The sequence below is a fragment of the Vombatus ursinus genome, unplaced genomic scaffold (assembly GCF_900497805.2).
Source record: "Vombatus ursinus unplaced genomic scaffold, bare-nosed wombat genome assembly UNPS02003292.1, whole genome shotgun sequence".
Taxonomy (NCBI): Eukaryota; Metazoa; Chordata; class Mammalia; order Diprotodontia; family Vombatidae; genus Vombatus; species Vombatus ursinus.
Window position 1 is genome coordinate 825,349 of NW_020943070.1, and position 15,799 is coordinate 841,147.

Sequence of the window (15,799 nt, forward strand, 5' to 3'; positions counted from 1 at the left end):
AGGGAGGGAGGGACAGAGAAAGAGAGAGAGACAGAAAGACAGAGAGAGACAGAAAGACAGAGAGAGACAGAAAGACAGAGACAAGAGAGGGAGAGAGAGAGGGAGGGAGGGGGAGAGAGAGAGGGAGAGAGAGAGAGAGGGAGAGAGACAGAGAGAGAGAAAGAGAGACAGAGAGAGGAGAGAAAAGAGGGAGAGGACAGAAGAAGGGAGGGAGGGACAGAGAAAGAGAGACAGAAAGACAGAGACAAGAGAGGGAGAGAGAGAGGGAGAGAGACAGAGAGAGAGAGGGAGAGAGACAGAGAGAGAAAGAGAGAGAGGAGAGAAAAGAGGGAGAGGACAGAAGGAGGGAGGGAGGAAGAGAGACAGAGAGAGACAGAGAGAGAAGAGAGAGAGAGAGGAGGGGGGGGAGAGAGACAGACAGACAGAGAACAGAGGGAGAGAGAGAGGAGAGAAAAGAGGGAGAGGGGAGGGGGGGGGGGGAGAGAGGGAGAGAGAGAGAGAGAGAGAGAGAGACAGAGAGAGAGAGAGAGAGAGAAGCATTGAGGACAGGAAGAATGCTCCCGGACATGTCCCCTGTCAGGCCAGCAGAGGGAGCAGGGCAGGCCAGGAGCAGGGAGAGGCCCCGGCAAAGCCTGGCCTGAGAGACTTCCGGGTACGGGAACCAAGGCTTCCAGCTGTCCCTGAGGCCTATGCTGCAGTTCCGTGACTCACCGAGAGCCTCCTTAAAGTCTACCCAAGAACACCCCCAAACTCTGTCTTCCAGACACTGGCCACAAACAAGGAAGGCCCCTTGGCCCGTCAAGAGCTGACTGATCAGTTAGTCCCCAGTATCTGGAGATTCTGGTCAATATTCCTTAGAAGGTCTGAGCTGGGAGGGAGCTTAGGACAGGGGATGTCAGGGCTGGGAGGGGCCTTAGAGCAGGGGATGTCAGGGCTGGGACAGAGCCCATGGAACCCAGGGATGAGCTGGAGGAGGCCACCCACTTCCACCTTGTCCATAAAGCCTGTCTCTTTCCCTGAACGACCTTCACATCACATTAAGTCCTCAGCACACACTCCAGGTGTTTAACTTGCCTCACTACACACACCTGAGGCTCCCTGACAGCAGACGCTTCTAGACTCTGGATAACTGTCACCACCCTCCCTCAAAAAGCCTCCAGTGGCCGCCTGGTGCCTACAAGCCCTCAGGCCTGTCGTCGAAGCCCTCACAGGGAGCACTTCATGACCAATCACCTGGTGCTGCCCCTCCTCCTCATCTTCTCTTCTCCCTCCCTCCTTCCAGTCCCAGGATTAAGGCCTTCTCTTTCCCACCTCCATGCCTTTGTCCTATGTGTGGCAAGTCCTCACCAGCCAAATCACTACAATCCCTTAAAGTTCAGTGTCTCCACCCTCTCCCTGATGCCCAGAGGCCCCCGAGACCGAGCCGCATGCCGTCCTGCAGCTCTGGTTATGTGGGTCAGTGTTACCCCTGGATTCGGCAGCCAGCTCCCCAAGCAGGAGCGTGTGGCCACATCTGAACCTGGCACCGCCCCCTCGTCTAGGCCAACATTCAGCACGCGGGAGGTGCTTAGGGAGCCTTGCTCCATCCCTCCTCACGTCCTGCAGAACAGGGGCTGATGACCAGGCGAGACTACGCTCCTTAGGGCCATGGGTAATCCCAAGCTAGTGGTCCTTAGCCCTCCTAGGGCCACAGCACAATGACCTTAGCCAATTCTCTGGGCCTCAGCCCTGTCCAGTTTAAAATAAGGGGCAAGGTCTCCAAGACTCCAGAAGGGGTCCAGGGCATTCCAGCGGCCTCGAAGAGCTCGCAGCCTTGCTTCCGCCTCAGTATCCCCACCACCAGCCCCTGACATATAGCAGGTACTCAGTAAAAGCAGGTATCAGGATGCAGGAAGGATGGGCCAGGACACGGGAGCGACACGTCTGCAGGGAAGGGGAAACCACGGAAGGGATGCTAAAGACCCTAACCTTAATGTGGAAATCCACCGGGAGGGTCCGGGCTCCCACCAGCCGCTTCATAAGGTAACTCCTCCAGTCTGTGTACTTGGCGTGAATGGCTGTGGAGACAGAGGTCCAGGGGAAGGCTTATTACGCTCCTGCTGACCACAGACCATGGCCCAGAGCCCCCTCCCCCACACATGCAGACCCTCCCACAAGGGCCCACACTCACTCTGTGGGGGCACCAAGATTTTGCTATTGATTGCACACCACCCGATGGGGTGCACGTCCACGGTGCCCAGGTTACACCAGAAGTCATGGCTGGAGTCGTTCTCAAAGCCTTCGTACCGAAGGAGCACCCGGTAGCCTGCAGGGAGGGAGGAGACTGAGGGGGGCACTCGGAGACACTGGGGCACTCGGAGACACTGGGCCCCCCCTTCTGCCTGGCCTCTTCCGTAAGGCTTCCTCAGTCTGAGCCAAAGGGTTAGAATCCTCATCTTAACCCCCGACACAGCACCTACCACCACCGGCCCCTCCCTCACCGATGATCCCAAACCCAAGCGCGATAACTGTCCCCACAGAGAGAAGGAAACTGGAGCTCGGGCCCAGAGCCAGCTCAGCCACTGGCCACGCAATCCCCAGGCTCGGCTACCAGGGCCACCAAATTACTCGAGCAGCTGGTCAGTGGCAGCACCTGAACTCAGGACTGAGGGCTGGTCTTTCTCTGAGCCCTCAGGCTCACCTGCTGTCTGGATGACGGAGGCGATCCAGTAGACGCGGCTGGGGAGCACGGCATCACTGTTCAGGACCTCCACTTTCATCCCTTTCACCACATCATCCCACTGATCAAACAGCGGAACCTGCAGGGAAGAAGAGGGGCCTACTCCAGGCCCTGGCCCAAAGGCACCAGGTCCAGGAAGCCTGCTGGGTTGATCCCCACCCCAACTCTAATCCCCAAGCTTAGCCCAGCCCTGGACCCTATTAAAGGGCTGCAATCATTTGGAGGAAAGATGGATTGACTCAGGAAAACATCTGAGATGAAAGCTGTCCACCAAAATCAGCCGGTACTTGGAGTTTCTTCTTCTCCCCTCATAAGGTGTGAGCTCCAAGAGGCAAAGACCCCATCTTATGTAACTGGGCGGGGCCCCCAAGGCTGGGGAGGGGTGCTCTGTAGCCAGTGGTCATCTGTGTTTAGTGAGATGAAATTCCACTCAGTTCCGGGAGGGGACAACTAGGCCCCACTGAAGGAGGTCACAGGGAGGCAGATTTCTGCCCACTAGAAGAAAAAGTGTTTCCAAATGTGGGCTAGGAAGAGCTCTGCTCTGGGAGCTGGGCCCAAGCAGCACGGACAGGCTGAGGGGCCTTAGAGGCGTTCGGTCCAACGCCTGCAATTTGCAGGGAGAAAAGGGAGGCCAAGAGAGGGACCCCCCCAAGCTCGAAGCGGGGAGTGGGAGGGAGGCGGGGGTAACACAGAGCCTGGCACGAGTGGGCCAACGCTCGTTCCCTCCTCCCTGAGCACAGCACTTTTTGGCCTTTCTTTGTAGCTCTGGAAATAGGCGGAGTAGGTGGCCGGTCCCTCCATCACCAGGCCTCAATAAAGGCTTCTGGTTGGCTGGCCTCCTCAGAGGCCAGCACAGACTGGCATGGGCCGGGAACCTGCAGTCTCAAGGCCACACGTGGCCCTCCAGGTCCTCAGGTGCGGCCCTTTGACTGAATCCAAACTTCACAGAACAAATCCCCTTCTGTCAAAGGGCCACATCTGAGGACCTAGAGGGCCACACGTGGCCTCGAGGCTGCAGGTTCCCCACCCCTGCCTAGAGTGCCCGCCCTGTGCAGGGCCCTACACAGGCCCAAATCCCAGATCTGGAGTCAGAGGTCTTGAGTTTGATGTCTGTGAGCTTGAGTAAGGTTGTAAGGACTGGGGGATCCCTCAGGCCCCAAGGCCTAGCCTGGTTCCCAGGGTTACTTAGGGCTTTTCTAATTTTCAATTTTAAAAAATGTTTTTCTTCTGAGCAGGAACCAGCCTCTGGCCATCCTCCTACTCCTAGTTCTCCCCTCTGGGCTCAAGCAGAACTTGATTTTCACAACTTGTTCTTACCAAGAGCAGAACCCAGAGCACCTTGAGCCTGGGGATAAGAGCTGAGTGGCCATGTGCCAACATTCCCCAGGCTAGAACGGTTCACCCCAAGCACATTCCGGCCCCTACGCTGCGCTCACTGTGGTTCCAGACACAGACACAGACACACACACGCACCCCTTCCCATCTCTAACTCGACCTCAGGAGGCCTTCCCAGACCCTCCCCAGTGATCTGCCCCCTCCCTCCACAGGCACCAACAGCCCTCCTCACTGATTCCCCTGGCACCAGATGTCTCTCTACTTCCACTATCATTTAGCACAGTGCTGGGCACACAGAATGCACTTAATGAAGCCTTACTGACTGTCTGACCTAGCAGGCACTGCCTTGAATGGGTGATTTAGCATGGGCCCCCAGGCATACCACAGCACTAAGGTTTGCAACAAAATAACCGGGACAATCGGAGGGAGGAGACCTCATACAATCATGCAAATGACAATTGCCTACTCAGTGCCAGCCCTGGGGGTCTAAGGAAACCCTCCCTTTCTTCCGCCCAGGACAGGAAGGAGGCTGCAAAGGAAGGATCAGAAAAGCAGGAGTCACAGAGGTGATAAGCAGATAAGAAGAAACCTTGGGCACATCTCCTCCCCAAAGCTTTCAGAGGAGGAGTCAAGGTCACAGTGGGAAAGCAGAGGAGGCACACTCCCAGGGTGGAGGGCCTCTCCATCAGCAGCCAATGGGGAGATAAGAAAGGGCAGGTTGGGCTCCCTCCCACTGGTCCCCCCCTGAGGCTGCATAGTCAGGGACCCCCGAGATCTCTCTGAAAAGCCCTCAACCATGACCTCATTTCTATGGGCAGCTTGATGGCCTGGTGTTGAGAGAAGGAGAGGCAGGGAGAGGGGGTGGGGTGAAAGACAGTGACAGAGGCCACAAGCATTGGTTTGGGGAGTAAGCAGGACCTGAATTCAAATCTTGCCTCAGTTTCCTCATTGTGTGCCTCTCCAGGCCTCAGTCTCCTCCTCTAACATAAAGTGGGTTGGACTAGTTGGCCTCTCTAGAGCTATGTTCCTAGAAGGCGCCAAAAGTCTTTTCCCATTTGTAAAATGGAGCCAGTGCTGCCCTTAGCTCACAGGGTGTAGTGAAGGTCCAAGGAGCTAGGAATATTACGGACAGAGCTTTGCCAAGCTGAGCCCCAGGTAAATGTCAGCGACTACCCGTGGGGATGGTGCTTAATACTGGCTGAAGCAATTATTAAGTGCTGACTGTGTACAGTCACCACACTGCTAGCACCTTCCCTGGGACATCCCCAAGGTAAGTGAGAAGAGCCCAGCGCTGGGATTCAGCCTGTCTCCATGTGGTCTGTATACGGCGGTTTCCATGTTGTCTCCCCATTAGACTGGGAGCTCACGGAGGGCAGGGGATCTTTAACCCTTCTTTGGGCACCCAGGGTTGGCCCAAGTAGCCAACTACAGCAGCCAGGAACCACAGGGAGACAAAAACTGAAAAGGACTCAAACAATCCCTGACCCAAAGAGGAGGCTCCCAAGGTCACAGGGGGAGTGGACAGCCAAACCAGGACAGTGCTAATGCCCAGGACTGGAGGAAGAGATCAAGGCCAAGGAGACCCAGGGCAGGGACCACCCCAACGCCGCCATAGGAAAGGCTCCACGTTTGTGGGACAGGACCAGTCAGAACCACCCCAGGCCCAGGGCCAGAGCTCCCCAGTCCAGGGGCCACAAGGGGCAGCCAGAACACCCTTCATCCCCGCCCACCCCCAAGCCGAGACAGGCCCAGGTTCTTACATGTTTGAAGCAGCTGACTGGGGCTGCCTTGTAATTGTGTTCCTTTAGGAATTTCCCCCAGTCGAAGCCCAGGACCAAAGCTGCAAGCATGTGAAAGAACAGAGAAAGGAGGGGGGCTGCAGGAGCTCTGGAGGGGCAGGCCCCTGCAGCCCCTGATCCCCACCCAAGCTCCTAACACACCTGCCTACCTGCTGCCATGAGGAAGGGCGGGTCTAGCCTCAGAAGGCCTCCCAAGGCACAGGCATTTCTCCCAGCCAGCAGTAGAGGTGGGGGTGGACGCCCAAGGTCTGTGGGCCGCTCCTAGAGAGCTAGCCCCCTCCTCTACATCCAGGGATCTGGCCTGGGGGGAAGCCGCTGTCCCAGCCCCAGCCCCAGTCCAGCTCCAGCCTCCAGAAACCCCTCCCACAGATTCAGAGCCAGAAGCAAAGGACGCCACGCCCCCTAGGCCAGGGGTCTGTGAACTTGTTTTAAAACTTATTTTGATAATGTATTACGAAGTAATTGACTTCCTACATAATCCTATGTATCTGATTTCATTCATGATACTAAGAAGGGGTCCAGAAGCTTCCTCAGACAGGCTGCCAGGGAAGGGGGGCCCAGGCACCCTCAGCCTAGGTGGCTGTAGGACCTTGGGTAGATGACTGAACTGGGCCACGCCTAAACGCTTTTATTCAATTTAACAGACACTAATTAATTGTCAGCTACCTCCAGGACCTAGGCCAGGGCTGGGGAATCACCTTTGGCCCAGCTCTGAAGCCCTAACCCCACCAGGTTCCTGGGGGAGCGCTGGTCTTCTCTTGCCGTGTGTGTGTGTGTGTGTGTGTGTGTGTGTGTGTGTGTGTGTGTGCGTGTGCGTGTGTGCGCGCGCGCGCGGTGTGTGTGCGTGTGTCTATGTGTGTCTATACACACGTGCATCCAGGGGAACCTTCCTGAGTTGGGCTTTGAAGGAACCCTGGAATAACAGGGATGAGGGAATGCCTGGGGTTCAGAGCTGATATGCTGGGAGGGGGGTCGTGTCTGTACCTTATTTCTCTTCCTTCTTTACACTCTTTGTTACAAGGGATGGTTCAAAAGGCAGAGGAGTGGCAAAGGATCTATTTGGAAATAAAGTTGATGCCAAAATAAAAAATGCCCAGTAATACGGCCAGGTTGGGAGGAGAGGGGGACCGCTAAGGAGTTCCGTTCTGGACCGGCTGCGTGCTACCTGACAGACACGTGTCTGACACTGCGAGATTCTCACCTACGCCGACCTCACCCCATCTGGATGCTCCACAGCCCCACAGTCCTTGGCTCACCCAAACGGACGGCCCCCTCCCCACCTGGCCCAGTCCCCAGAACACCCCATCCTCACCATCCTGCCCGGTCGGGGTTCCATCTGCGAGCTGCCCCGTTCCCTGGGAATGGAGGAAGGCGCCAATCTTGGCAGACCAGGCGGCCTTATGAAGGACCTTGGCCTTCTTGGTGGGTGGCTTCCCCTGGAGGAGGGCACAGAAAGCAGGGTACCCTGGTGGCTCTGTTCAGGAAGCACTGATATGGGTGCTGGGCACGGGGGGCACACAGATAGAATCCCTGCCCCCAGGGAGCGCACATACAACTGGGGAGAGGGGTGCGGTGGAAGAAGAACTGGGCAAGGGGAGAAGGGCCCTCGCTAAGCTGCAGAGCCCTGGACTGAGGACATCAAAGGCCCAAGTCCAGCCCTCAGCTTACAGAGGAGACAATTAAGGCCCAGAAAGGTCACGTGGAGACAAAAGGCAGAGCCACACAAGACACCTGTCTAGGCCTGCCTTGGCCCAGCAGAAGTCCTGTACGTGGCTGCCAGAGACGTGGGTTCAAAATCTGTCTTCTCCGATTCCTGCCTCAGCGACCTCGGGCCTCTCTGTAAAATGCGGGCACCCACACTGAAGGACTCATTCAGAGCAGGTGACACTGGGGGCCGGGGAGACACCACCACCCACCAGAAGCAGGCCTGACGTTTTAGTCTGTTTCCCCCATGCTTTGTCCTTCCCAGTCCCAGACCCAGGAGCTCAAAGTCCTGAGGACCCTGGGAGTCAGGACTCCAGACTGGGGAAGGCGGGAGAAGCCAGGGGCTGGGGATGCTAGCCCAGGCAGGCTTAGGATGGATGAATGAATCAAACTGAACCCTGCCCCTTCCCAGCCCTGCCCCGCGCCCCCAGACAGGCTGGGAGAAGGGGGCTTATGCTACTGATATGCTGAGGAAAATGTCTGACCTTGCTATACCTTCAAAGTCAATGTTTCTTTGTAAAAGCTAGGAAAAAAGATTTAATAATAAAAAAAAAAGATGGTGGACTTCTAAGATGGAGCCCATCCAGCTCCAAAGCCTCATATTCTCTGAGTTCCAGCTCCAGGCCTGGGCTCAGACGGTCACTCTCCTCTCTATCCCCAGCACTGCGTTCAGCCTTTTGGACATAAGCGCTTAATAAATACTCTATTAGTTCATCCATTCGTAGAATCAGAAGCCCTGAATCACCCTGCTTCACTCTTTAGCAGCTAAATGACCCTGGACGAGCTCCTTAACTGCTATGGGCCTCAGTTTTCTTACTTGTAAAATGACCATCATCTCCCCTGCCTCTCTCAGGCAGGGAGGGATCGTGGTGAGGAAAGAACCTTCTAGTTCTTCACATGTTAAAGAAATGTGTTATGGTGAAGCCTTCCCTGACCACACCAGACCCCACAGACCTCTCCTCAGAACTCCCAGGGCACTTAGAGGATCACATACAACACACTGTTTTGTACGTCTCACAAGCTGAGTGGCCCGGGCCTGGAGGTCAAGACGACCTCAGGACTTTGAGCAACCTGGTCTAGATCTCTAATCCAGCCCCAGACACCTACTAAGCTGTGTGACCCCGGGCTTGTCACTTAATTGCTGTCTGCCTCAGTTTACTCAACTGTAAAGTGGGACTAACAGCAGCGTTTGCCTCTTAGGGTGGTGGTGAGGACCACGTTTATCGCTCAATGCCTGGCATGCAGCAGGTGCTTACTAAATGCTTGCTCCTGTCCCACGGCTCACCTCCTCCCAATACCTGCCAGTCTTGCCTCCCCACTAAATTCCAGCTGTGGGCAGGGGGGCTATTGGCCCAGGATGCTCCATGTCCCAACGGCATCCAGGGCAGCCCCGGCTAACGGGCAAGTCTGGAGCCAGAGGAGGGAACGGAATTAGACTCCAAAGGCAGGCCACGCGTCCAAAGAAGCCAGGAGAGACCCGAGCCCCCACTTTACAAATGAGTAAAACGAAAGTCAGACACATCGAGTCAGTGCCCAGGGTGCTGGAGAGAGCACCAGGGGGGAGCAGGAGACCTGGGTTCTAACCCCTGCTCTGCCCTCAGCTTCCTCATCTGGAAAATGGGGGCTTGGATTAAATGACCTCTACGAAGGCCCACGATGGTAAGTGAGCTGCCCAAAGTCACACGGAGAATTGGAGGCAGGCACGCCAGCGCCAGGCTCCTGGGCGCCATCCACTTCATCAGGTCTGGGAGACCACCCATGTCACTGACTTGGGAAATTCCCTTTACCATCTCAGGGCCCCAGCTCCTGTAAAGTCCACTGGTGAAATGTAAGCTCCCTGAAGGCAAGCCCCGCCTCATTTCCCTCACCGCATCCCCAGAACCTGGCGCCCAATACGCAAGCCCCGCAGGGACAGGGACCTCTGGGCTTTGTTCGGCAGTTGTCCAGGGCCCGCCATCAGCCAGACAGGCCCCCCACGGAGACGTCTCAGCCTCACCTGCAACCTCGCCAAGATACTGGCTTTCTTGGAGTTGGAGGAGTAGCTGCGAGAGCAGGAGACACTGCAGAACCTCTTCGTCTTGGAGAAGAAGGCCTCTCGTGTGCCAACGATGCCGCACATCTCACAGACGGCTAGAGAGAAGAGAAAACAGGCAACGTGACCCGGCCACCCCCAGCACTGGGAGCTGACTCACGGGAGTCTTCCCGAACCAGCTGATTAGACCGGCTCAAGCCCCCACCACAGGACGCTTAGAATCCAAACAGGGAAAGAATGCCGAGGCCCTGCCATGATCCTTCAGGCCGGAATGCCCTGGGAGACCCAGTGAACACAAGGAAGATCCAGGGAAGGGTTGGAGACGGAGGAGCTGACCGCCGTGGGAGGGCAGGCGAAGCGACGCACCTCTCCCCACCCTGCTTCCTCGAGGGCCGAGGCAGCGGCTCGACCGCGTCAGGAAGGGCCACGCCAGCGCCGGTCCCAAGGGATGCTGAGCCACACTTCCCTCTGCTCAGCGGAGAGTGGGGGCTGTGACAGCAGAATGAGGCATCAGGGACTCCCACTGGCCCAGTTTCCTTTGTGATGGGGGACGATTAAATGGGAGGGAGGAGAACCATAACGGGTTGTACACAGATGATGAGTGTAGCCAGCTGACAAGGCAGGCCTCCAGACTTTGGATGGACCTTTGGGGAGCATAAAGGCAGAGAGGAGCTGGCTGCAGTCTGCATCATGGAACTCCCAAATCTGAGCGCCGCCTTGGAAATGAGAAGACCTGCGTTCAAGTCGTGCCTCTGATGCACTGCGTGACCTTGGCCTGCCTGGGGCACAATGTCATCATCTGTAAAATGACCTGCAGGGTCCGTGAACACACTTAGAGCCAGAAGAGACCTTGGTGGCTCTGAGTCCAAGCTCCCTCATTTTACAGATGAGGACACCGAGGCTGAAGGAGAAGAGACCTGCCCAAGGTCACACAACTACTAAGTGGAAGAGGCCAGGACGTGAACCCAGGCCCTTCGACACCAAAGTCAGCACCCGTGTTAAGCGGCAGAGCGGCTCTTTCCACCGACTCTCTCATCCAGGGCACGAGGCCTCATCCACACACAAAAATGAATGGCTATTCACACAGGTCGGGCTCAAGCAGGAGCCAGAGGCTTCCGGACTAGACAGATCAATAGCACATGAAATATGCTCCAAATCACTAAGAATAAGAGAAATGCCGATTCAGCTGGGACAGAATGCTGGGCCTCGCCCCGAGCCCAGCCTCCTCTGCCGCCCTGCCCTTCACGCTCAGAGGGGTCTTGCAGCAGAGACCACTGGTCCCCGGAGCGCCTGGGTGGGAGACGCCCGCTCAGCCTGAGGCTGGACAAAGGGCCGCCTCGGGGCGACTGCGCTCTCCAGGCTGGACGGCAGATCGGACGACCCTCCCCCTTCCCCCTGCCAGAGGAGCCCCGGAAAGCACCTGGCTCAGAACCGCTGCCATCCTGGGAGCGGGGGGCGGTGGGGCTGGGCATCAGCATGGGGGACGTGGGGAGCTCCCCGGCTTCGCGGTCGTGAAGCTCATTTTCGTTGTCGCTCGACTCTTCCAGGTAGGAGCTGCTCTCGCTGCCCAGGCTGCTAGTGTAACCCTGCAAGCCGTCGTAGCCTCCAAAGAGGTCCAGCTCCTCCTCCTCCTCCTCCTCGTCATCATCATCTTCCTCCTCTTCATCCTCCATCCTCTCTGAGGAGGGCGTCTCCTGGTGGGAAAATAACAGAAGCTGAGGATGGGAGCCTACGAGCTCCTTGAGGGCAGGGGCTGTCTTCTGTCTTTCTTTGAAATCGCACAGCTTAGCACAGGGCCTGGCACACTGGAGGTGCTCCATGAATGCTTGTGGACTGCCTGGGTGTGGCAGAGAGGGAGGAGGGTTAGAGATGATCCCGAGGTGAACGAGAAGGTTAGAGACCTGGTACATCCCCAGGGACGCCCCAGGGACCCGATGTCAGCCGCTGCACTGGGTCTCCCCGCCAAGCACCCTCTCAAAGGTACCAGGAACACTGTCCAAGACAGTCACTGGAAAAGGTGTTTTTTCCTTTCTGAGAAGGGAGGGTTCACCTTGGAATAAGGGGATAAAGGGGACATTTCCAAAAATAATGGTGATATGACAACAAAAAGTATTGACAACACATACATTTTTAAAAAGGTACCAGGACCATTAACACTCCCTATGCCCCACCTCCAACTCAACAGCTGAGTCAACAAGTTAGGTCAGCCAGCATGTATTAAGGCCCTACTATGTACCAGGAACTGTGTTAAGCGTCACAGCTCTAAGAAACGATTAATGGAACCAAAAGATTAGAAGCAGGCCCACCCCCTTCTGTGTGTGTGTGTGTGTGTGTGTGTGTGTGTGTGTGTGTGTGTGTGTCTAGACACGCAGGTATTTGTGCGGGCATGCTTCACCATCCACTGTCTAAACCTAAGCTTACTCAGAAGCCAATGTCAAGGGAGGGCAGGAGAGGGGACAAACTGTGCCTTCCCATGGTCATTGCATGGCAATGGGAGAGGAGCAGAAAGGACATAGATCCATTCCCCAAGATCAATCACCATATTAAAAGAGCTCAAAATCACTAACAAGAGAAATGCCAATTCAAGGAACTATTACTGCCCCTCAAATTCATCAAATGGCCAAAGATGAAAAAAGACGAGACCAGCCCACACGGGAGGGGCTGGGGGAAGCCAGGCACCCCAATATGCTATTAGAGTTGCTGCTCTGGAAGATAAGTTTAAATTATGCGACCAAAGCCCTCCCACTACTGCCAGGCTCCCCCAGGACGTGGACCACAGAAAAGGGGTGCCTTATACAATAAAATAATCACGATGGCGCTCCTTCTGGAAGCATGTCGGTGCCCAAGGGTGGGGTGGCAGAGCCCAAAGTGTCCTGGGCATGGTAAAGCGTCATAAAAAATGACACTGATGGTAAATTCAGAGAAAGCCTGGTCAGACCAGTAGAAACCGGTGCAGAGCACAGGGCCTGGCCAGAGGGTGAAGAGCAGACAGAGAAGAAATGACCCTGGAGACCCCCACACTGAAGCCAGAGGCCTGAGGACAAAGCCTCCCTGTGTCTTCCCAGCAGTCAGTGGGCTAACTACTGACTCCCGCTATGGGACAACGCAAGTGCCCCCGTGTGTCTGCGGGTTTTGTTTATCAACCAGCAAGGATGCTGTTGGGCGGTGACTCAGGCAAATATATTTTTAAGGCAAAAACGGGTAAATTAGACAAGGGTGGGATCTAAGACTTGGAACTTGGACTATACCTGGAAAGCTTTCTGGGGAAGCGGGTGAATATCAAGAAATCTCCAATCCCCTCCAGTTCTTAGAGGAGAATAATTAGCATTTACACATCTACAGAGACGACTGGGTATGTCCAGAGAGACTCCAAGTGACAGCAGGGTAGGAAGGGGTCTAAGTCACAGAGCCTCAGGCGGGGGACAAAACATGCTCACAATTAGCTGGTGAGCTCCTTGGAGGGCTCTGATGGTCAGTCTTTTGTCTCTAGCACAGAGTAAGTGCTTAATAAATGTTGATTGACTGACTGCCTGTGTGGGACTTCCTCAGTGCTCGCCTTCCGTCTACTTGTATGACCATACCCATAATACTATATATAAGAAATAAAAATGACTTATGCTTCCTGTTGCAACATTTGTGGGCCCATCAGATAGCAATACTAACTTGGTCCGATGATCAATGGGAGTCAATGAAGACTTTGTTGACGCATATATGAAAGCAATAAAAAGAGGCAGCCCTGGAGGGGGGAGGGGGGTAGCTGGGCTCTCAGTCAGGAAGTCAAGTCAGGCAGCATTTATTAAGCACTTACTGTACGCCAGGCACCAAGTCCGAGCTCTGACTGGGTGACCTTGGGTAAGTCACTTAAACTCTATGCTGGGGTTCTGAACCCGGGGTCCCCAAACTTGCTCTGCTACGTACTTGGGGAGCTCTTTCGAGAGGATGGGCTTCCTGTGCAGTTAAAAGGCCAACTCGGAGACGGGAGCCCTGAGCTTCCCTAGGCGGACGGCCCACGAGGTCCAGGGCACGACCAGGGGGGAGCCTGCGTATGGGGGTGGGGAGGTCACCAAGCAACATGGGGGGAGGGAGTTTCCTCCCCGGGAGCTCCCTCTGCTAAGGAAGTCGGGGCCGCCTGACCCTGGACACCTCGAGGGCCCGAGTCCAAGCTTACTACCCGGGGAACCCAGGGCAAGTCCCTTCGCCTCTCTGGGCCTCAGTTTCCCCATCAGTAAAAGTAGGAGGTTAGGGCTGGTTGGCCGGCGAGATCACTTGCAGCTGTGTGTTGCCAGTGTTCCTGTGGCGTGTGCACGCACGTGTTCGGTGTCCCTCCTCTACGCCTCCGCATGCCTCAGTTTACCCACCCGTTAAAGGGCCAAAGCTTCCCCTCCCCGTCCCACTCCCGTGAAGGGGCCCGGCCGGCCCGGCCACGGGGGTTGCTTGGGGCTCTCTGGGCCCGGCCCCCGATCAGAACACGCTCACCTCGAGGCCCCGCTCCATGAGGCCGCCTAGGCCGCGAAGCCTGAAGTCCGAAGTCCGAAGCCCGAAGCCCAAAGCCGAATCCCGAAGCCCTCACCGCGAGCCCGCCGCCACCATGGCCGCCGCGCCTTCCGCCCGCACGAAGCCCATTGGTCGTTGTCCCGCGGCGCCCGGCCAATCGTCGCAGAGAGCAGCAGGAAGGTCCGCCCAACGTCCTGGCACGTGCTCAACGGGGCCGCTAAGTCATGTGGGGGATGTAGTCCTGGGAGTGAGAAGGGAAGGAGGCCGGACGGAGCCGAGAGGAGACAGGCTGATGATGAAGCCTTCAGTCTTAGGGTTGTGGTTGAAAGAGATCTCAGGGGCCGTGTAGGCCAGCCCCCTCATTATGCAGAGGAGGAAACTGAGGCCTAGGGAGCTGAAGGGATCCTAGGGCTAGAGCTGGAAGGAATCTCAGAGTCTGTCTGGGCCAGCCCCCCTCATTACACAGAAGGGGAAATTGAGGCCCAGGAAAGTGATAGGATTCTAGGAATAGAGCTGAAAGAGATCTCAGAAGCCAGTCTAGGCCAGCCCCCTCATTATGTAGAAGAAGAAACTGAGGTCCAAGAAGGTGATAGGATCCTAGAAGGGATCCCAGAGGCCTTCTAGTCTAGCTTTCTCATTTTACAGAAGGGGAAACTGAGGCCCAGGGAGGGGCAGGGACTTGCCCAAGGTCACATGATTAGCAAAGTCAGAGCCAAGATTTAAAGTCATATGCTCTGACTCAAGATCAATTCATAGAATTACAGATTATAGATTACATATAGATTAAAGAATTGTAGATTACAGGGGCAGCTAGGTTGTCCAGTGGTTAGAGCTCCAGCCTTGGAGTCAGGAGGACCTGAGTTCAAACCCAGCCTCAAATACTTGACACTTACTAGCTGTGTGACCCTGGGCAAGTCACTTAACCCTAATTGTCTCACCAAAAATAATAATAATTATAATTATAGATCACAGCTGAAAGGGATCTTAGACACCATCTAGTCCAACCCCCCCTTCATTTTACAGAAGAGGAAACTGAGGCACAGGATGAGAAAGGGACTTGTCCTAGATAATGAGGCTAATAAACTGCAGAGAAGAGGCTCAGAGCCAAGTCATCTGATTCCAAGTTCAGTGTTCTTAGCACTCTACCATTTGGATGCTGCATAGATTAGTCAGTGACAGCCCCACCACCACCACCAAGAAAATGAACCTCTTTGTGGTTGTGTATTCCCAAGGCTTTGCATGCAGTATATAATTGCCTCTGCTCCATTAGCCTCTGCTCCTGCCCCTTCTCACTCACCTTCCAATGAAGAAACTCCCTCCACCCATGCAGATCTTTACCGTCTCTGCAATTTACAGTGGTTGAGAGTTGTCTGGGGATATAAGGTCAATGGATGTGTCTAGCATCATACAGCCAGTATGGGGCAAAAACAGAGTTTGAACTCAGCTCTTGTTGACTCCCAGGACCGTTCTCCACCCACTAAGCCTGTTTGCCTCCCATAGTCCACCGAACTTCCCTATTACTGCCAAGTGTATCACCATCCTCCCATCCCTCAGGCTCCCCAATCTCAGAATCATAATGGACTTTCTCACCATCCCCCATACCCAAGTTGTTGCTAAGAGCTGTCGATTTCACCTTTGCAACATCTCTTGTTGATTTCATCTCTGCAACGTCTCTTGTTGATTTCACCTCCTCAGAGTCTCTTGTTGATTTCACCT

The 15,799-nt window shown here is 55.4% G+C and overlaps 1 protein-coding gene across 2 annotated transcripts in view; it reads right to left on the bottom strand.

Annotated features, from left to right (window-relative positions):
• Nucleotides 1–14,168, bottom strand: part of L3MBTL2 (L3MBTL histone methyl-lysine binding protein 2) — a 26,387-nt gene extending 12,219 nt beyond the window's left edge. For both annotated transcript variants that reach the window (XM_027872444.1, XM_027872437.1), the window contains exons 1-8: nucleotides 14,066–14,168; nucleotides 11,010–11,283; nucleotides 9,554–9,687; nucleotides 7,166–7,289; nucleotides 5,815–5,894; nucleotides 2,681–2,798; nucleotides 2,171–2,305; nucleotides 1,969–2,057 (exon numbers count right to left, since the gene is read on the bottom strand). In XM_027872444.1, coding sequence (XP_027728245.1) covers nucleotides 1,969–2,057; nucleotides 2,171–2,305; nucleotides 2,681–2,798; nucleotides 5,815–5,894; nucleotides 7,166–7,289; nucleotides 9,554–9,687; nucleotides 11,010–11,283; nucleotides 14,066–14,083 — 972 coding nt within the window. In that variant the 5' untranslated portion in view covers nucleotides 14,084–14,168. The remainder of the gene's footprint in view (nucleotides 1–1,968; nucleotides 2,058–2,170; nucleotides 2,306–2,680; nucleotides 2,799–5,814; nucleotides 5,895–7,165; nucleotides 7,290–9,553; nucleotides 9,688–11,009; nucleotides 11,284–14,065) is intronic.
• Between the last annotated feature and the right edge of the window lie 1,631 nt (nucleotides 14,169–15,799).